Here is a 19,996-nt window from a genome sequence, read left to right as displayed (position 1 = left end):
CCAATCTTACATTGGAGGATATCATTGGTATTAGCATCACTGAAATGAATGAGCAGTTTCCACCTCAGAGCTATTGTTTCAGGTTCTGAGTGTGCATGGGTTTCTGGCTGAATTATGCTGCTTTGTGTTTGGGGGGGGGGGCCTCCACCACCACCACTGTAGTAGCTAAAGGCAAAAAAAGACAAAAACAAAAAAACACACCACACACACACAGCCCCTGCCACAGGCTCTGCAGAACATTTGACACATCTGTCCATCTCACCCCTGCTACTCCTTCAAACCCTGTGATGGGCATGAATGGGAAGTGCAGCACTAATTCTTATTATAGTCTTGCTGAACTCCACTTCAAAGCAGGGAAACCTTAAGTGAGCTGGGGGTTACCTAATGACAATTTGAGAGTGGCCTTGTTTCCTAATAAAGAAAACCCCATTGTAGAAGTGACACCGCACATTGCTACCATTGCATTAATGGAACAGAGGGGAGTGGGGGGAAAGAAGTTAAGAGATGTTAGTAGCCAATTTATTTCTACAAACAAACCAACCTTAGGAGGTTTCCAGCCCCTTTAAGTTGGAGTGTTTTTCTTTTACTATTTGACAGTAGAGACTGGTAACATCTGCCAGAAGGTACGTAGGTCCCCTACCATGCATCATGTTGCTAAGATTCCAGTTCCACAGCCTACCCAGGGACAGTTGTAGCTGGGCAAAAAGGAGGGAGTGAGTTACTCCTGATAGCAAAACTGATCTGCTCTGAATTAATTAGTTTCACACACTGTTAGAGTTGACTCAGGCAAACCATAGGCTAGAGGTGGTGGGTCTGGACCCCAAGCCAGTGCCAGAGCAGTAGTTGAGCTGAAGCTTTTGAGCCCAGCTGGGAAAAAAATAGCCTGTTTTGTAGGGGTGGGAGGGTGAAAGGTTTCTCTTCTCTCCCCTTTTCAAAGTGGTTCATTCTTCAGGGCAGTACAATTAAGAGGCAGACCATGTGTGTCTGCTCTAGCCACCTTTGGGTGTTGCTAGTTTCTGAACCTGGGCTTAGCAAAACAGTCTCAAGGCATTGCATCCTGAGTGGAGGGGTGGTATGTGGTAAGACAAAGGGGAAAGATTCCACAATCATAACCCTAGAACCTCAGCAATGGTAACAGGAAGTTGTTTTGGGATTATTTAAATAAAAGGTGCTGGGGGCAGCAGTTATCTGGAGACATCCAGAGATGCTGGTGCCGTTTTCTTCTGGTTTACAACAGAAGTACAATATTAGAATCGTAGACTTTAAGGTCAGAAGGGAGCATTATGATCATCTAGTCTGACCTCCTGCACAACGCAGGCCACAGAATCTCACCCACTCACTCCTGTATCAGACCTATGTCTGAGCCATTAAAGTCCTCAAATCATGGTTTAAAGACTTCAAGGTGCAGAGAATCTTCCAGCAAGTGACTTGTGACTTCAATGAGTTACACCTATTTAATTCAGAAGCGATTCAGATCCAGGTTTCTCTGGACACCTTTCGAGTCATCTGAACTCAAATTTGAATGTGTGGAGACTTTTTTTTTTTTTGTTAAAAGCCTTCCAAGGTGTACAGAGTCAGCATTAGAGATTTAATAAGAGTTTTATTAAAATAAGCTTGTAGGGAAGTAGAGTATGTTAAACTCTTACTTTGCATTTAAAAATCTGAATCCATAACAGCAAGTGTACACTAAGAAATTGTAGTCACTTGTTAATCTTGTCCAGAGGAGGCAGCTTGGATGAGGATAGCCCAGACAGTTCTTCCTGGAGGTTGGGATCTACCATTCAGCTCTCCACAAAGCCTATTACAAAAAGAATAGTTAGAAGTGAAGTTCTTGGAGGAAGACTGCCCATTTGCCAACAACTTCGTGAGACACAGTTAAGCCTCCAGTTTGATACAGGATGACTGCACCCCATTCTTACTGTAGCCAGAATGGTCAGAAATACTATGGAGTTGAATGGACAGGTTCCATGCATTATTAGACTTCCTACATGCTATTACCAAGGAGTCTTAGGCTCCAGATGCTAAAAGCTCGCTTTGGGAGACTAGAGAGGCAGTTCAGAAAAGGCTGCTCATGTCACCAGCAGATCCAGCATGTGAGTCATGTCAAGGACAGAGTGTCTGGTATAGGAGCTAGGTTGCCCTTCCTAGAGGGAAAGCAGGTCAAGCCATATGGATTGCTGAAGGAGTGGCATCTTCAGATATCTAGATCAAAGATTAGGGTAAACTCATGGACAAGGAAGCCACTAACAGGTACATACAGCTTAAGCCATGTTATTCTGCATTTGTTCTTCAATGGTGGGTAACATTTCCATTCCTCTATTAAAGATGGATTTTAACCAAAGTTTTACCAAGGATACAGAAATACAAGTTCTTAAAGCCATCTCCATCACCAGGCAGGGGAAACAGGTAGATTTTAAGTAGACTATCCTCACTTGTATTACCAAAGTTAACAAGGGTGCATTTAAAGCACATGGCACAGTATTCAAACAGGGATCCTGGGAGACACTTTAGTCCTGTATAATATAGAAACATTTAAGGGGCAGCCAGATAGAGATTTGGGGGATTCATTTATTAGGGGCACAATACAGTTTTATTGTGCAGCTGACTAGGGAGCAGAGTCATCAGGTATAGCATCAACAAGAAGACTAAGGGGGGACATGATAGAGGTATATAAAATCATGAGTGATGTTGAGAAAGTGGATAAGGAAAAGTTATTTACTTATTCACATAATACAAGAACTAGGGTCAAAAAAAAAAAAAGCAAAAGCAAAATAAAAAAAAAAAAAAAAAAAGAAGTTCTTCAGTCAACTTGTCAAACTAACTCCCTGGAAGAGAGAGGAGAGGAGGCTGTGACTATAACAATGTTTAAGGGGGGAAATAAGAACTGGATGGGATCATGGTGTCTATAATGTAATGGCAGCTAGGATGTAAAGATGGGTGTCCCCCCCCCCCCTAGTCCAGAGGAGAGAGATGATGGATGGAGAGAGAGATCATTTGATCATTGCTGTGTTTCCTCACTCCTCTCAGGGCCTGGGCATTGGCCACTGTCGGTAGACAGATACTGGGCTAGATGGACCTTTGGTCTGACCCGGTACGGCCTTTCTTATGTTCTTATGGTCTCCCCATGTTCTAGTTTGGTTGTAAGTTACTTGAGTACTGTCAAGAGCACGCCCACATATATCAGAAGGGCTTGGCAAACCACTTTCTCCCCCACCAATGACCTAGTCCTTTATTGGACCTAGAATGAGAGAGAATATGATAAGTGCTCATTTATGGACATTTCTTCTCAGCCAGTACCAGAGTGCTCTTAAGTAAGAGATATCCAAAGGATTAGGGCATGTGGTTTAGATGTCCAGAAGTGACATATCTAGTCTCATACTTTGTACAGCTTCTAGCACAGTAGGATCCACCCAGATTCTGAATGGAGCTTCTTGGTGCTACCTGAATACAAATGGTGAAAGCATCCTACCAGGCAGCAGACTGATTTAATAAGGTCAAGCAAGGAGACTCATCTCACTTGATGAGCATTACTGTTATAGTCTTATTTAGGCTTAGAACTAGCAACAGATGTATGACAGTCATGTTAGTTTCTGGTGGTATGGAGAACTGGTTAGACTCATTGTAATACGTCAAGAAACATTAAAAGACCCATATTGTTCTTACTAGCAGAGAGTCTTGGTTACGGCTGACCCATGCCAGGTCCTTGCTGCTGTGGAGCTGGCGGTACACCAGGTCCTTGCTGCCCCAGCAGCCTGTTCTCTTGTACTTCCTGTATGTGTCTGTGGATTTCATGGATCTTCTCAGTTAGCAGATGGTGGTATTCCTCCTAATTTTAGGAAACAGGAGAGAAAGGAAAAAAACCTATAGATTAGACAGATTGCTTAAGGAACCCCCTACCAATATGCTGTACATGTGCAGAAGCTGTCCCAATCCTAAATTATGCAATGAAAGAAAGAGTCAAGGTCAGATACTATACTGATTCCCTGCAAGTGCCCCACCACCACCACGAAGCTTTTTTGTTGAGGTATAGGAATTAGGTTTCAACATCCATTCTTTATTGCATGCAAGGAAAGCAAACATTGAAGTATGTCACTATGGGAAGAGAGTTTCCTTGCTGTGAACATATGCAAATACTAAGTGAGAAGGACACATGCTTTCCACTCACTTCCCCAGTCCCTTAAAAAAAAAAAAAAAAGCTTGAGACATACTAGCTTGCATTTTTTGGACCCTCTGGTCATTCACGGCTCTCAGGACAGCTCTATTTCAGATTGGTCTCAAGCCACCAGGGCCGGCTCTAGCAATTTCGCTGCCCCAAGCACGGCGGCACGGGACCGGAGCCACGGGACCGGCGGACTCTCCGCAGGCATGCCTGCGGGAGGTCCACCGGAGCCACCTGCTGCCCTCCCGGCAACCAGCAGAGCGCCCCCCATGGCATACCACCCCAAGCACGTGCTTGGCGCGCTGGGGTCTGGAGCCAGCCCTGCAAGCCACAGAGTTTAAAGGAACACTGGAAGCCATTTTTCTACACTTTTTGTCAGAGTTCTCTGTTGTTGCTATCACCAGTTCAAGGAGACTGGGGGTGGTAATTGAGGTTTTTTGCTACTATGTCACCTTGACAGTATTGAGCAGACCTAAGTAAGAGTGCTGGCAGCCTCATCTAACTAGGGCCTGGTCTACACTACGATTTTAGTTAGAATTTAGCAGTATTACCTCAATTTAACCCTGCACCCGTCCACACGACGAAGCCCTTTTTCCCTCCAATTTAAAGGGCTCTTAAAATCAATTTCTTTACTCCACCTCCAACGAGGGGATTAGCGCTGAAATCAGCCTGCCGGGTCGAATTTGGGGTAGTGTGTATGCAATTTGATGGTATTGGCCTCTGTGAGCTATCCCAGAGTGTTCCATTATGACCACTCTTGACAGCGCTCTCAACTAAGATGCACTGGCCAGGTAAAGTCCCACGAACTTTTCAATTTCATTTCCTGTTTGGCCAGCTTGGGGGGGGAGGGGCGGGAGGGTGAAGCCATCAAAATGCGATCTTGTAAAAAGCACATGTGCTATGTAATGTTAACAGCACAGTTTACGGTGAAAGAGTGTACCCATTGTTCTATAAAATGTGTCTTTAACTACCACCCTCCCTTTCCCCCCCCCCCTCCACCAGCTGCATATGTTTCTCCTTCCCAGAGGCTAGCAAAGATTAGAAGGTGAAAAAAAATGCACTCGGGATGAAATGTTCGGAGCTCATGCTGTTCTCCCACACTGACAGAGCATAGCAGAATGCATGGAGGCAGACACTGTCAGAGTGCAGGAAAGCACAATATGAATGAGAGGAGAGGTGGCGGGCTGAAGAGAGTAAGTAGCGGGCTGAAGATGATAGGTGGAATCAGCTTGCTGACAGAAGGCAGGAGTCAGGGCTCAGGCTGCTGGAGCATCAAACTCATATGCTCCAGCATATGGTTGAGCTGCAGGAAAGGCAGCAGGAGCACAGACCACCATGACAACCCCTGTGTAACCAACTGCCCTCCTCCCCAAGTTCCATAGCCTCCTCACCCAGATGCCCAAGAATGGGGGGGGGAGAGGGGGAGAAAGAGAAGAGAACCTCCAGCCACTCCACCCCAGAGGATTGCCCAAGCAACAGAAGGCTGGCATTCAATAAGTTTTAAAGTGCAGTGTGGCCTTGTCCTTCCCTCCTCCCCCACCCTTCCTGGGCTACCTTGGCAGTTATCCCTCTGTTGGTGTGATGAATTAATAAAGAATGCATGAACGTGAAGCAATAATGACTTTATTGCCTCTGCAAGTGGTGATCAAAGTGGGGAGGGGAGGGTGGTTAGCTTACAGGGAAGTAGAGTGAACCCGGGGCGGGGGAGGAGAAAGTGTCCCTCAAGGAGAAACAAAGAGCTTTGACACCGTAGCCTGGCCAGTCATTAAACTGGTTTTCAAAGCTTCTCTGATGCGCACCGCACCCTCTTGTACTCTTAACTGCCCTGGTGTCTGGCTGCATGTAATCAGCAGCCATGCTATTTGCCTCAACCTCCCACCCCTCCATAAATGTCTCCCCCCGAGTCTCACAGATATTGTGGAGCGAAAAGCAAGTGGTAATAATGGGAATATTGGTTTCACTGAGGTCTATCTTAGTCAGTAAACTGCGCCAGCACACTTTTAAATGTCCAAATGCACATTCTACCACCATTCTGCACTTGGCTCAGCCTATAGTGGAACAGCTCCTGACTGCTGTCTAGGCTGCCTCTGTATGGCTTCATGAGCCATGGCATTAAGGGGTAGGCTGGGTCCCCAAGGATAACTATAGGCATTTGAACATCCCCAACGGTTATTTTCTGGTCTGGAAAGAATGTCCCTTCCTGCAGCTTTTGAAACAGACCAGCATTCCTGAAGACGTGAGCGTCATGTACCTTTCCCGGCCATCCCACGTTGATGTTGGTGAAATGTCCCTTGTGATCCACCAGTGCTTGCAGCACCATTGAAAAGTACCCCTTTCGGTTTATGTATTCGCTGGCTTGGTGCTCCAGTGCCAAGATAGACGGAACCCATATCCCTATCGCCCCACCACAGTTAGGGAATCCCCTTGCAGCAAAGCCATCTACTATGACCTGCACATTTCCCAGAGTCACTACCCTTGATATCAGCAGCTCTTTGATTGCGTTGGCTACTTGGATCACAGCAGCCCCCACAGTAGATTTGCCCACTCCAAATTGATGCCTGACTGACCGGTAGCTGTCTGGTGTTGCAAGCTTCCACAGGGCTATCGCCACTCACTTCTCAGCTGTGAGGGCTGCTCTCATCTTGGTATTCTGGCACTTCAGGGCAGGGGAAAGCAAGTCAAAGGTCCATGACAGTGCCCTTATGCATGCGAAAGTTTCACAGCCACTGGGAATCGTCCCAGACCTGCAACACTATGTGGTCCTACCAGTCTGTGCTTGTTTCCTGGGCCCAGAATTGGCGTTCCACGGCATGAATCTGCCCCATTAACACCATGATGTGCACATTGCCGGGGCCTGTACTTTGTGAGAAGTCTATGTCCATGTCTAAGTCCTCATGACTCTCGTCACCACGCTGCCAATGCCTCCTCACCTGGTTTCGCTTTTGCAGGTTCTGGTTCTGCATATACTGCAGGATAATGCGTGTGGTGTTTACAGAGCTCATAATTGCTGCAGTGATCTGAGTGGGCTCCATGTTCCCAGTGCTATGGCGTCTGCACTGAAAAAAAGGCGCGGAATGATTGTCTGCCGTTGCTCTGACGGAGTGAGGGGCGACTGACGACATGGCTTACAGGGAATTAAAATCAACAAAGGGGGTGGCTTTGCATCAAGGACAAACACAAACAGCTGTCCCACAGAATGGCCCCCTCAAGGATTGAGCTCAAACCCCTGGGTTTAGCAGGCCGTTGATTTCATGGAGGGAGGGGGGAGCAAATGAATACAACACAAATCTGGTCTATTTCTTGTTTTGATCCACTCCATCTATCTTATGTATCTTAGGCTGGCAGCAGACAGTGCAGTATGACTGCTAGCCATCGTCATCTCCTGGGTGCTCCGCAGAAGATGCTGCATTACAATTGCTAGCCATCATCTCCTCCTGGGTGCTCACCAGAAGACAGTGCAGTATGACTGGGTAATGACCTGGCTGAGTCACTCCCATATCTGCCCAGGTGCCCCTGTCCAACTTCACCGAGGTCGGCTAAAAGAGCACCCAGGAGATGACGACGATGGCTACCAGTCGTAATGCACCATCTGCTGCCAAAAGGCAATGAGCTGCTGCTGTGTAGCAATGCAGTCCCACGTCTGCCAGCACCCAGGAGACGTACGGTGACAGTGAACTGAGCGGGATCCATGCTTGCTATGGTATAGCGTCTGCACAAGTAACCCAGGAAAAAAAGGCGCGAAACAATTGTCTGCCGTTGTTGTCAGGCCTCCCTCTCCCTCCCTCCGTGAAAGCATGTACTCAGAACCACCCGCAACACTGTTTTTGCCCCATCAGGCATTGGGATCTCAACCCAGAATTCCAATGGGTGGCAGAGACTGCAGGAACTGTGGGATAGCTACTCACAGTGCAACGCTCCAGAAGTTGACGCTAGCCTCGGTACTGTGGACACAGTCCACTGAGTTAATGCGCTTAGAGCATTTTGTGTGGGGACACACACAATCGACTGTATAAAAATGATTTCTAAAAAAATGACTTCTATAAATTCAACCTAATTTCGTAGTGCAGACATACTCTAGGACTCTAATTAGGGCTGAATCAGTGGAGGAAGACTTGGCACAAGCCTAAGCTGTCACCAATGCAGTAAGATTTGTGTTTGGTCTGTACTCTCTGGAGTACTGGTAGCAGAGCTAAATGCCACTTACCCTGCTGTTTGCTTGGTCATATGACTCCCCTTCCACTCTGCGAGCAAATGACACCAGCCTCTCCGTGCGCTCATCTCCTAATACGGCAGGATCAGGATTGGGATAAATCATTTGGACTCTAAACAGGAAGACACCCATGCAACAGATGAATCAGTTTCTTCTAACTGAAAGATTGCATCTCAGTCAGTGATGGGCTTTTGGTTTTATTTCAGGAATCTCAGGAAAGTAATTCTAAGGCCTTGAGCAGGACACTTCGGGGGGGGGGGCAAGCTTTGACTGACAACCATGCATCTAATCTCATCCCATCCCAACGGGTCATGCAGCATATAAAAAGGTGAAAGACCAGGAAAGCATTTTATCATACTGAGACAAACTCAGTAGCTCCAAGGAAGTAAGGAGGCAGTCCCTTATTGGTAAAGAGCTGAGCTCAATGGACTCTGATCTCAGTAGGAGATCTTTGCTTTACTGTAATACGAGTCAAAGTTTCCTTAGTTATAAGTTCATATTGCATAGAACCCAAGTATTTCCAGTCTATGGTCTTCACTCCCATTAACAAAACACACACGCCCCCATCCATTAATGAAGCCTACAGGGTCCCTTCTTTTTACTTTTCAGCAAGCCACTTGGAGCATCAGCCACCATCTGCCTTTTTTTTGGCAAGAGTAGAAGAGGGCAGTGAAGAGAGGCAGAGAAGGGATTTCACATGAAATCCCATGTTCTTTGATCTAGGGCAATGGACATCTGAAATTTTTGCTTCTTAATTCAGAAGCCCATCCCTCTTCTTGGAGGGAGAGAAGTCCATTTTGACACCAGATACCTACATCCTCCGTACAACATGCTCACGCTGTGCCAGACTCACTGATTCTTGCCACTGGTTATTCCTGCCAGTGCTGGAGGATTGTGGTGCTCTTGGCAAAGGACCTAGGTTGGCAACAGCTGCCATTTCACCCATCACTGGGCTTAAAAATAAGAATGGGGAGGGGGAGAGAAGAGCTTGTTAAGATCTCAACTGTAACTCCAAGTCTTAGGTAGCAGCTTTCATTTTAACACCTTTTGCAATGGGTTTCTAGACTAGAGCACTTGGGGATCATTGGTGCACAGGGGTGCAAAGCAGGACAAAGCCTAAAGTTGATTGGCAAGCCACACCTCCATGGCATATTCCCACCCCCATCCCCCCAATGTTCTGCTTGGCCAGGGCTAGGAGATGCCCTGTGACCTCGCTCCAGAGCACAGATTTACATGTGTGTATTCTGCTGCATGAACCCAAAACAAGTCCCTATCATCTTCTATGCCACCTTTCCATTGAGGCAGCAGCGGTGCCCAGGAAGAGCCAGTGAGAACAGAGCCCTGAAGACCTGTATGTAGCCAGGGAGCCACTCAGGAAGTTGCCCAGAAGCTGTTCAGTTCTGCACAGACTTCCTCAGGACAGTCCCTGAAGTGACGCTGCAGTGATGTATGTCTGCAGCTCACCATTTAAGGGATATTTGAGCTACATACCACCTGCCCTGGGTTTGTGCCAGGGAGGGAAGACCATGGCTCTAACATACCAAGGAGGTGGCTGTACCCAAGTCTGAGGCAACACCTTCATTTAGCACGGGAAGCAAATCCCATCACCACCAGTGAGACATGCAAGGAATTTGGGTCAGCAGAACTCTGCCTAAACAGAAGTATGGCCAGGACTCCAGGAATAACAGCCACCTGTTTTTGAGAGATGGGCTAGGGATTTAATGGCCATGAGCACTATTAAAGGACAGCACCTCCAGAAGGCCCCTAGCACCAGAGGAAGTGTGCCCCCAACAGGAACAACTCACTCCACTGCCTGCAGCAGTTTGGTATTCCCTGGAAGCCTGTCCAAGCATTGACAAAGATCACCGCTCGGCATGGTCTGTCTGTAGACAGAGCTATATGAACTTGTCCAGAGGATTCCAAGTTTGCAGTCCAGGTATAGAATTGGAAGACAGAAGCCTGTGTAGCTGCACCATGAGTGTCTTCACATCCAAGGACAGATGCTCAATTCTTTGTTTGAACAGGGGGTAGGTTGATCAATATTGGGTACAACTTTTCCAATTTGGGAAAAAAAAATTAAAATCTGTGCCTGGGGCAAGGCGGGCGGGTGGAGAAAAGAAGGGAATTTAAAGGAAGAACAGTTTTTTTTCCATGTAGACAAGACATGTGAATTAGGAGACCAAAAAAAAAAACACAAAAAAAAACCACCACACACACACCAACTTACTTGTCAAAGTTTATACCCAAAGGAAACACAGATTCAGGAGGGAGACTGGGGCGTGGAACCTCTACACCTGCATTTACTCTCAGAGTGTTGGGATCTAGAGATCAAGAAAAAAAAATTGCATCTTGACCAATAGTTTGCCACCCCTTTATGGGGCTTTGCACAGTTATTTTAAAGAAACTATCCATTTAGAAAACCAATTTAATGTCTGGGAAGTGAAGATCCTTTACAACTTATCTTGGAAGAGTGATGAGAGGAGAGAAAACAGGGCTTACTTGGAGTTGTTCTGAAGAGCAGACCAGCCACTGGGGTAGATCGCTTGTTATCACAAAAAACCCTTCCTAGATCACTGCCAGGAAGGACCATGGCTGGTTTCAACAAGCCATTTGTTGAACTAGTAAAGAATAAAAAGGCAAAGCCTTAGCTGGATGCTCCTCCAGCAGGCAGTAACCTCCTTCAGCTTCTCCTAGTTCTTGCCGCTAATAGTAGCGTAGCAGGCAACCACTAGTGAATGTTCACAAACTGGGTAATTCAGGAAGGCAGATTATCAGATTAGTGGGGAAGAGTTTTGAGCAGCAAGATTCAGACAATTCCTTAACCAAAGGAAACTGTAGGCAAGTATTTCAGGAACTAAAGTGGTACTATTGGAAGATATTCTAGTCTGGAAGCAGGGCTGGCTCCAGGCACCAGCAAAACAAGCAGGTGCTTGGGGCGGCACATTTCTAGGGGCAGCATTCTAGCCTCAGCCATCATAGGTGCCAACTCCGGGGCCTGGGGAAAAAGTGCCCCTGCCGCCCCAGCTCGCCTCCGCTCCGCCTGCTCCCCTGAGCGTGCCGCCACCGCTCCGCTTCTTCCCCCTCCCTCCCAGGCTTGCTGCGCGCAAAACAGCTGTTCGCACAGCAAGTCTGGGAGGGAGGAGAAGCCGAGCGATGGGGCGCTTGGGGGAGGCGGTGGCGGAGCGGAGGTGAGCTGGAGCGGGGAGTGGTTCTTCTACCCCCCATTACTTCCTGCGCCCCCCCATCCTAGCTCACCTCTGCTCCGCCTGCTCCCCTGAATGCGCCACCTCTCCACTTCTCCGCCCTCCCTCACCTGAGAGGGAGCGGTGAGCAGCGGCACACCTGGAGGAGCAGGCAGAGCGGAGGTGAGCTAGGGTGGGAGGTCACGGGGCCCCCAGGGAGCAATGGGGGGGAATGCAGCACACCCAGGAGAGGTGGCGGGGCTGGGGATTTGGGGAAGGAGTTTGGAAGGGGTGGAGTTGGGGCAGGATCAGGGGCAGGGGGGCATGAAAGAAAAGGGCGAGGGGTGGCCAAACTTTTTTTTGCTTGGGACAGCAAAAATCCTAGAGCCGGCCCTGTCTGGAAGACAGGCACAAATCCAGTTGCATTTCTTTTCCAGCATTTAGACTAAATATTTAGGTCACTAGAACATGAGACACATTGGACAATACACTGTCAGCTGGAACGTGATCTTACTTTGTGGATTCCTGGGAGATGGCCCCTGGAGAGATTGTTCTGGCTGCTGACCATTTGCTTGAGGCCAAGGTAATCCCGCCATCTGGAGATGCCTGGCCAAGATGTTTTGTAGGTCTGGAGAGAGCTGGTGTCAATCAAATAGTAGTTTGTACTCCACACTCTACAAAAGAGAATTTCCAAGTTCTACCTCAGCTCCATTCAACAGTGCTGGAAGAGAAACATCAGTAACTAACAAGGTGGGGGGTGGAGGGGGAGAAGAGAAGACGTTGCACAAGACTAGATGTCTGGTTTTAGGCATCTACTCTCCTACCATGTGGCCACAGGAACATGGCCTGATCTTCATTCTATCCCAACCCCTCCCCGTCCCTACATGGCTGTTCTGTTTTCCTCTCATAGGAGAGGGAGATTGGAATCTGCCCAGGAACACAGTTCTGCGACGCCTGCTCCCCCCCACAACTGGCAGTACTGTACAAAGCAGTGTATGACAAGGAGTGCAACATCATTTTATAGTTACACCTCTACAGTATGATGAGAGAGAAATTCTTATCTTTAGAGGAATCTAACATGTCAGTTTGAGGACACATGACCTGCTTGGTGGTATTTATATTCTGGTAGTACCTAGAGACCCTCCAACAAATATCAGGGTCCCATGGTGCTTGACACGAAGAAAACGGTTCCTGCTCTAGGAAGCGTATAGTTTAAACAAATGAGATCAGTAATTGTAGAAATGTAGCCTAGGACTGGAAGGGACCGCATGACCATCCCTGACAGATGTTTGTCTAACCTGTTTTTTAAAAACCTCCGGTGATAGGCAGGTTGTGGAATCTAGGTAGTTTGTGTGGGGCTTAACCACCCTTCCATTAGGAAAATTTTCCTAATGTCTAACTCAAGTCTCCCTTCTGTGATTTAAACTCCCTACTTCTGTCCTCAGTGGATAAAGAGAACCATTTATCACCCTCCTCTTTATGTGCGCCCCCTCAATCATCTCTTGAAGAAAAATCAATTTTTTCCAGTCTTTCCTCATAACTCACATTTTCTAGACCTTTAATCATTTTTGTTGCTCTCCTCTGGACTCTCCAGTTTGTCCACAGCTTCCCCAGAGTGCGATGCCCTGAATGGGATACAGTAGTCCAGCTGAGGCCTCACCAGTGCTGAGTAGTGTGTCTTGCTTACAACATACCAATACATCCCAGAATGATAATTTGGGGGGGGGGGGCACAACAGAACTACAGATGTCTACAATGTAGCAGTGATCCACTGTAACCCCCAGATCCTTTTCTGCAGTATTCCTTCCTAGGTGCTCATTTTCCCCATTTTGTTTTTGGGCAATTGATTGTTCCTGTCTAACTGTAGTATTTGCATTTGTCCTAATGGAATTTCATGCTGTGTGTTTCAGGCCATTTCTCCAGTTTGTCTAGTACATTTTGAATTCTAATCCTGTCCTCCAAAGTGCTTGCATCCCCTCCCAGCTTGGTATCAACAAGTTAAGTGCACTCTCAGTTTGGATAATGGTATAAATATATTGAATAGAACTGGATGTAGGAGAGATCCCTGTGGGACCCCACGTGAAATGGCCTCCCAGCTTGACTGAGGCATTGATAACTACCCTGAGTAGTTATCCAGCCAGTTATGCACCCACCTTATAGCAAGTTCATTTAGGCTAGATTTCCATAGTTTGCTTCTGAAAACAGCATGTGAAACAGTATCAAAAGCCTTATTAAAACTGATATACATCACATCTGCTGCTTCCTCCCTATCCACAAGGCTTATTACCCTGTCCAAGAAGGATATTAGGTTGGTTTGACATGATTTGTTCTTGACAAGTCCATGTTGACTTACTTATCACATTATCTTGTGGTGCTTACAAATTGATTGATTATTTGCACTGTTATCTTTCCAGCTACTGATGTTAGGCTGACAGGTCTGTATTTCCCAGGGTTGTCCTTGTTTCCTTTTTACAGATGGGTAACTTGCCCTTTTCCAGTCCTCTAGAATCTCCCCCTTCCTCTAGGGGTTCCCAAAGGTCATCACTAATGGCTCAGATCTCTTCAGCCAGTTCCTTACATATTCTAGCATGCATTCCATCAGGCCCTGCCGACTTGAAGACATCTAATGGGGGAGGGATAGCTCAGTGGTTTGAGCATTGGCCTGCTAAATCCAGGATTGTGAGCTCAATCCTTGAGGGGGCCAGTTAGGGATCTGGGGCAAAAATCAGTACTTGGTCCTGCTAGTGAAGGCAGAGGGCTGGACTCAATGACCTTTCAGGGTCCCTTCCAGTTCTAGGAGATAGACAAATTATATAATATACCTAAAGCAAGGCCTACACTGCAAGCTTACATTGATATAATTATGTTGCTCAAAGGTATGAAAAAAACATAACACTCCCTCTGAACAATATAGTTTTGCTAGCATAAGTGGTAGTGTGCACAGCACTATGTCAATGGGAGAGCTCTCTCTCTCTCTCTCTCATCAGCATAGAGTGGCTACAAAGGAGACCTTGGTGGTACAGCTGTGCAGTGTAAGGTTTCTGGTGTAGACATGGCTTAAGTTGACAGGAGAGCTCTGTCTGAATCAAGCATCTTCACTGCAGCGCTACAGCAGTGAAGCCCCCTCAAAGCCCCTCCTCCATTCTTGGTCTTCTTCTTTCTTTGATGTTTTTATAAAAATGTTTTGTTAGCTTGTATGTTCCCACCTAGTTTAATCTCCTTTGGCCCTCTATGCATGAGATTTTTATAGTCATCCTTCGTAATTGACCCTAGTTTTTACTTTCCGTAGGACTAGAGTTTCAGGTCATTGAAGATCTCCTGGTCAAGCCAGCATGGTCTCTAACCATACTTCCTAGGTTTCCTTTGCATTGGGATAGCTTGCTCTTACAGCCTTAAAATGGTCAGGTTTTTTTATTTGTTGTTTATCTGAAGCACAGACCTTCATTAAAATATAATTCCTCCCTGCTTTCTCCCCATTCCTTCACATCCTTTGTTCATCTCAGGTGCCCCTCTTCCACTTTACCCAACCCCCAGAGCCAATCACTGTCTTCATACCAACCTTGAAAACCCAACCCCTAGCCAATCTGAAAACTAGACTATGTAGAAATAACATACTATGAAGCCTCTTCCCTAAGGAGAAGGCAGTTGTTTGTGAAAACTGTAGACTCTTACTATACATCAGCCAGAGAAAAGGCTGCAAGAAAGTGTTAGTGGATGTACATAAGGAGAAAAATAGCTTTCCCACAGTTTGTTGGGGAGGTCAGAGTGTCTTCCAAGCCACATGTTGTCTGTTAGAAACCAACACAGGGCTTTGCCTCACAGGAAGGGTGGTACAAGCAAGAGAAAAACCCAGGTGCCCAATGTTAACAGGGCAGCATGGAGAAGTAGCAGCAACACATCTAGAACTGTCAACAGCAGAGTCACCTTTTACCAAAAGTTAGGGTCTCACCCCCTCTGTGGTTGTGAGCAGAGAAAAGGGAGAGACAAGGTACATACATATCACCACCAGTTTTCTACTATCCTGTGGCCATCTCCTACTTAGTGTAGTTGTAGATCGTGTGTGTTTTCATTCTTGACATGCTAGCTTTTTCCATGCAGTGAAGGAAAGAAAGTGCTCTCTTTTAGCCTGGCACCATAAAACAGCCCTGGGTTTAAGAGGGTGGAGGAACAGTACTTAGCAGCCTTGCTATACAGAACTGTTAAATAATCACATCCACTTTTTAAGTAAGATCACAAAAATCAAAAGCTTTCAAGCACAATGCCAGAAGGAAGAGACCCACTCTTCAAGCTTTATATTAAAATAATCAGTTTACTTAATAGCAGCCCCCTACTACACACTTCCCTATTCCCATACTTACATGCATTTCCCTCCAGGAAAGCTTAGCTATAGAGCCCTGGCTTTTCTTTATGTTCCAGTTAGCTTTGCTACTGGCACTACTCCTCTTTAGCAAATGATCCTAATCCCAATCAATAAATAATTGGGGTGAGGGTGTGGTAGAAAGGAGTTACCATCTCATTAGCTAAAGGCTCACAACCACAGGATCACCCACAAACCTATTTTGAAGCCAATACAGCTGTGTTATTAAGTCTGTCCTGCCCAGGAGTCCCAGCTTACCTATCCACAATCAGATTTGCTTGGGGGGAAAAGGTAATAAAAGAGACTGTACCGAGTGAGTAATTTTTACATTTAAACTATAGACCAGATTAACTGTCTGCTCCACATTATTCATATAATGGCAAATCCTCCTTTGAAACTTCCTCAGCTACACCTTGTGTCAGTGGCTGATCAATGGAGGGGCTCCCAGACAATTCTGATTGGCTGAGAGTGTAGAGTTTTTGTACTGCCATGAGTAAAGCCCCCTCCCCCTGTTTCAATGAGCTCTCTGAAGGTGGACATCTGTCTCGATGCACAGGCCTAGAGACTTCCCGGGGCTCTGCACAGGTGCAGGGATTTACCTGCCCAGAGCTCATGACAGGACCAGGGCCTAAGCAAAGTGAGGGATTTGGTAGGACAGAACAAGAGCTGGGCTGCTACTTCAACATGGGTTAAAAGGGAAAGGAATTAAGATGAGGCTTTCTAAGACTCTGGAGGGATGGGCTAGTAGGTGCTGCCTTTAATAAATCAATATAAAGCAGCCCTTATCTGTAGCCACTGTTTGAGAAAATACAAAGATTTCCTTGTAGTCATATTAAGGGGCTGCCTTGGTGTATTTTTGACATACATCTTGCCTGGGTCAACAATGCTGAGTCAGGGTTTAGTCTTTTAGCATTACGTTTATTGGTGAATGTTCTGTTATAGAGAAGAAAGTTTGGCATTTGGGAGGGATGGGGTTTTTCCAAGCACTGCAAAAAGCTGGCTCCATTGCCCAATAACAGCAGCTCAGGCATAAACCCAACAAGTCATAAAACTGTGAGTCTTCTGTTATGTATTTTTACAAAAAGTTTCACTCTTTTTTTACATGTTTGCATCGCATTGGCAGAAACCTGCATTTGAAGCTGAGAAAGGTAGAGGCATGTGAATTGCCATACCACATCAGACCAGCAGTCCCTCTAGTCCAGTGTCCTCTCTCCAACTGTTCAGCACCAGATGTTTCAGAAGATGGTGCAAAAAGCACTCCAATCAGGGCCGGCTCCAGACCCCAGCGCGCTAAGCACGCGCTTGGGGCAGCATTTTGCCGGCCGGGTGGCAGCCGGCTCCGGCGGACCTTCCGCAGTCATGCCTGCAGGAGGTCCACCAGAGGCGCGGGACCACTGGACCTCCTGCAGGCATGACTGCGGAGGGTCCGCTGGTCCCGCGGCTCAGGTGGACCTCCCGCAGGCATGCCTGCGGATGCTCCACTGGAGCCGCGGGACCAGCGGAACCTCCGCAGGCATGTCTGCCAGAGGTCCCCCGGAGCCGTGGGACCGGCAACCGCCAGAGCGCGCCCCGCGGCACGCCGCCCTGCTTGGGGCGGCGGGATTCCTAGAGCCGCCCCTGACTCCAATACAGTGGTTCTCAACTAGGGGTACGTGTACCCCTGGGGATATGCAGAGGTCTTCTCCTCATCTAGAAATTTGCCTTGTTTTACAACAGGCTACATAAAAAGCACTAGCAAAGTCAGGACAAACTAAAATGTCATACAGACAATGACTTGTTTATACTGCTCTGTGTGCTATACACTGAAATGTAAGTACAAGATTTATATTCCAGCTGATTTATTTTATAATTATATTATAAAAATGAGAAAGTCAGTAGTTTGTCAGTAACAGTGTGGCAGTGACACTTTTGTACTTTTATGTCTGATATTATAAGCAAGTAGGTTTTAAGTGAAGTGAAACGTGGGGTATGTTAGACAAATCAGATTCCTGAAAGGGGTACAGTAGTCTGGAAAGGTTGAGAGCCACTGCTCCAGTAGACGCTTATGGACTAATCTGTGCATAGGATAAGTTGTGTGTTAGCCCTTGTCACTTCTAGTTTGGCTGGTGCTCTGAAATATGGGAGTTCATTATATTGCTAATTCTCTGTTTTCCTTTTTAACATAAACTGTGGCTGTCCTCATTCTCCATTTAAATCGCTGTTCCTTAAGCTTTTGAATTAAATTGTATTTTGTGATAGATTATTGTAGCGTGTCTGTGTGTGTATTTAAAATAAAATCTGAGTTTCGGTGATTGTCTGCTTGTTCTTATATTATGAAACCAAAGTGTCTGATCTTCCTTTTCCAGGCCAGTCCTATTTTATAGATCTCTATTCTGCCCTTCTCTCAACTAAATGGTCCCAGTCTCTGCACTCTCCTCTCACACACAAGTCTTTCCCTCCTTCTAACCGCTTTTCTTGCACTTTCTGCACCCCCTTGATTTGAGTGAGGGTAACTAAACCTCAACACGATCGGGGTGAATCAAGGATTTCTATACCGACATTTTCAGTATTTCCATCTCCTTCCTTAGGCAGCCTTAACACGTCCTAGCTTTGTTTTTCTGACTGCTGTTGCAGAGGCTTTTCATTGAGCTGTCCGCAGTGATGCCTGGGTGTCTCTTTTGAGCAGTTAGAGGTTAATGGAGAAGCCAGCAATGTGTGTGAGCTGTGCAAGTGATTTCTGCCAAGAGGCATCATCTTGCTGGGATAAGCCATGTCTTTCAGAAGGCTGAACTGAGCAGAGCTGCGCTCCAGGAAGGGATGCAGGTGCTGTTACGCTCTAGAACCCCAGCATTGCAGTCCACAAAGCCTGAGTTAGGCTGGGCTCCCTAAACACTGAATGGGGAGAGAGAGATATCTTAGAATGTGGTCCACAAAGCTGGCATGCTAGGTGGGGAGCCATCTAAGCTAGCCAGTAGGAGATGCTGACCAGAGGGGATGTGTGCTCAGCGTATTATCACCTAGGTCCACAAATTTGCAGGGGCGGCAAATTTATAATAGCAGCATTTTTGTAATCACGGCATCAGTGACGCCATGATTCTACCAATCATAGCGTGTATTGAAACCACAAATGACGTCGCAACGCCATTTAGTAAACGTACTCACGAGAATCCTAAATGTTAATAATATGACTGGAAGGAAGAAATTAAGCGGTTCTCAGTTTTGGATCCATGCGCGGTCCCGCGCTATAAGCGAAATCGTGCTATACAGACATGCATTCAAGCAAGGGTCCGCTGTACTTATAATTTTATTTATAATAAAACTTGTAAATGTTCAATTTTTTTCATGATATTTAGATTCATTTTAGTTCAAACGAATTTGTAAAAAAATGAAAACAAGTTCATATGGGGGCGGCAATTATTTGAGGGCCTAGAGGTGGAAGAATCATTAATCTGCCACTGATCCTGCCCCTCTCTTGGAAATAGGTGCAGTCTAGGCTGCAGGGAGGCACCTAGCTGTGCTAGTGATTTGTGAAATGGGGGAAGATAGGCACTCTGCTGTCTAAGTTGCATGTGGGACCTGAAACAAAATGTGGGGGCAGGGAGAGAGAAGGAGGCCTTCCCTTATAACCTTCAGCCTAGGGTATTCACCTATGCTGTCAGAGACCCCCGGTTCAAGTCCCCCCTCCCTCTGATGAGAAGGGATTTGAACAGGGATCTGCCCCTCTCAGAGGTGTGCCCTAACCATGAGGCTATGGAATATTCTCATGCAGGGCTCCCTCAATCTCTCCTACTGAAGTTGTGTCACTTTAATGAAACAATGGAATACTTTGAGACAGAGTTAGAATGACTCTATAACTCTGCGGTTAGGGCACCCAGCTGAGAGGTGGCAGATGGCTGTTCCAATCCCTTCTCCTCATCAAGTAAGGGAGACTTGAACTGGGGATCTCCCACATGCTGGGACCCTAGCCACTAGGTTTAAGATGATAAAGGGGATGCTGCTCCTTTCCCTCACGGGCTTTGTGCAGATTCACCTGAGGGGCTCGATCCAGTAGACATTCTCAGAGGCTGTTTACAGGATCAGGCCCCTGCATGTGGCTTGGGCAGCTGAAT

At 46.6% G+C, this 19,996-nt stretch overlaps 1 protein-coding gene across 11 annotated transcripts; it reads right to left on the bottom strand.

Moving 5' to 3' along the window:
- Positions 1-1,580: 1,580 nt before the first annotated feature.
- Positions 1,581-15,989, bottom strand: LOC120390536 (histone acetyltransferase p300-like). Of its 11 annotated transcripts, none has more exons than XM_039513268.1 (9): positions 15,910-15,989; positions 12,066-12,272; positions 10,869-10,987; positions 10,597-10,690; positions 9,185-9,322; positions 8,364-8,481; positions 7,090-7,215; positions 3,664-3,826; positions 1,581-1,798 (listed from the first exon to the last, which is right to left on the bottom strand). In XM_039513268.1, the coding sequence occupies exons 3-8, from the start codon at positions 10,957-10,959 to the stop codon at positions 3,680-3,682; spliced, it is 714 nt and encodes a 237-aa protein (XP_039369202.1). In that variant the 5' UTR covers positions 10,960-10,987; positions 12,066-12,272; positions 15,910-15,989; the 3' UTR covers positions 1,581-1,798; positions 3,664-3,679. The 11 variants fall into 11 exon arrangements, 10 of the variants coding, with proteins under 10 accessions (XP_039369202.1, XP_039369216.1, XP_039369210.1 ...); XM_039513282.1 differs by having other exon boundaries at positions 12,066-12,225; XM_039513276.1 differs by lacking the exon at positions 15,910-15,989 and adding an exon at positions 13,097-13,182.
- Between the last annotated feature and the right edge of the window lie 4,007 nt (positions 15,990-19,996).

This window comes from Mauremys reevesii, linkage group 1 (assembly GCF_016161935.1).
Source record: "Mauremys reevesii isolate NIE-2019 linkage group 1, ASM1616193v1, whole genome shotgun sequence".
In the NCBI taxonomy this organism is placed as follows: domain Eukaryota; kingdom Metazoa; phylum Chordata; order Testudines; family Geoemydidae; genus Mauremys; species Mauremys reevesii.
Note: the sequence above shows the minus strand (reverse complement) of the source record. Positions and strands in the feature narration are given on the sequence as shown.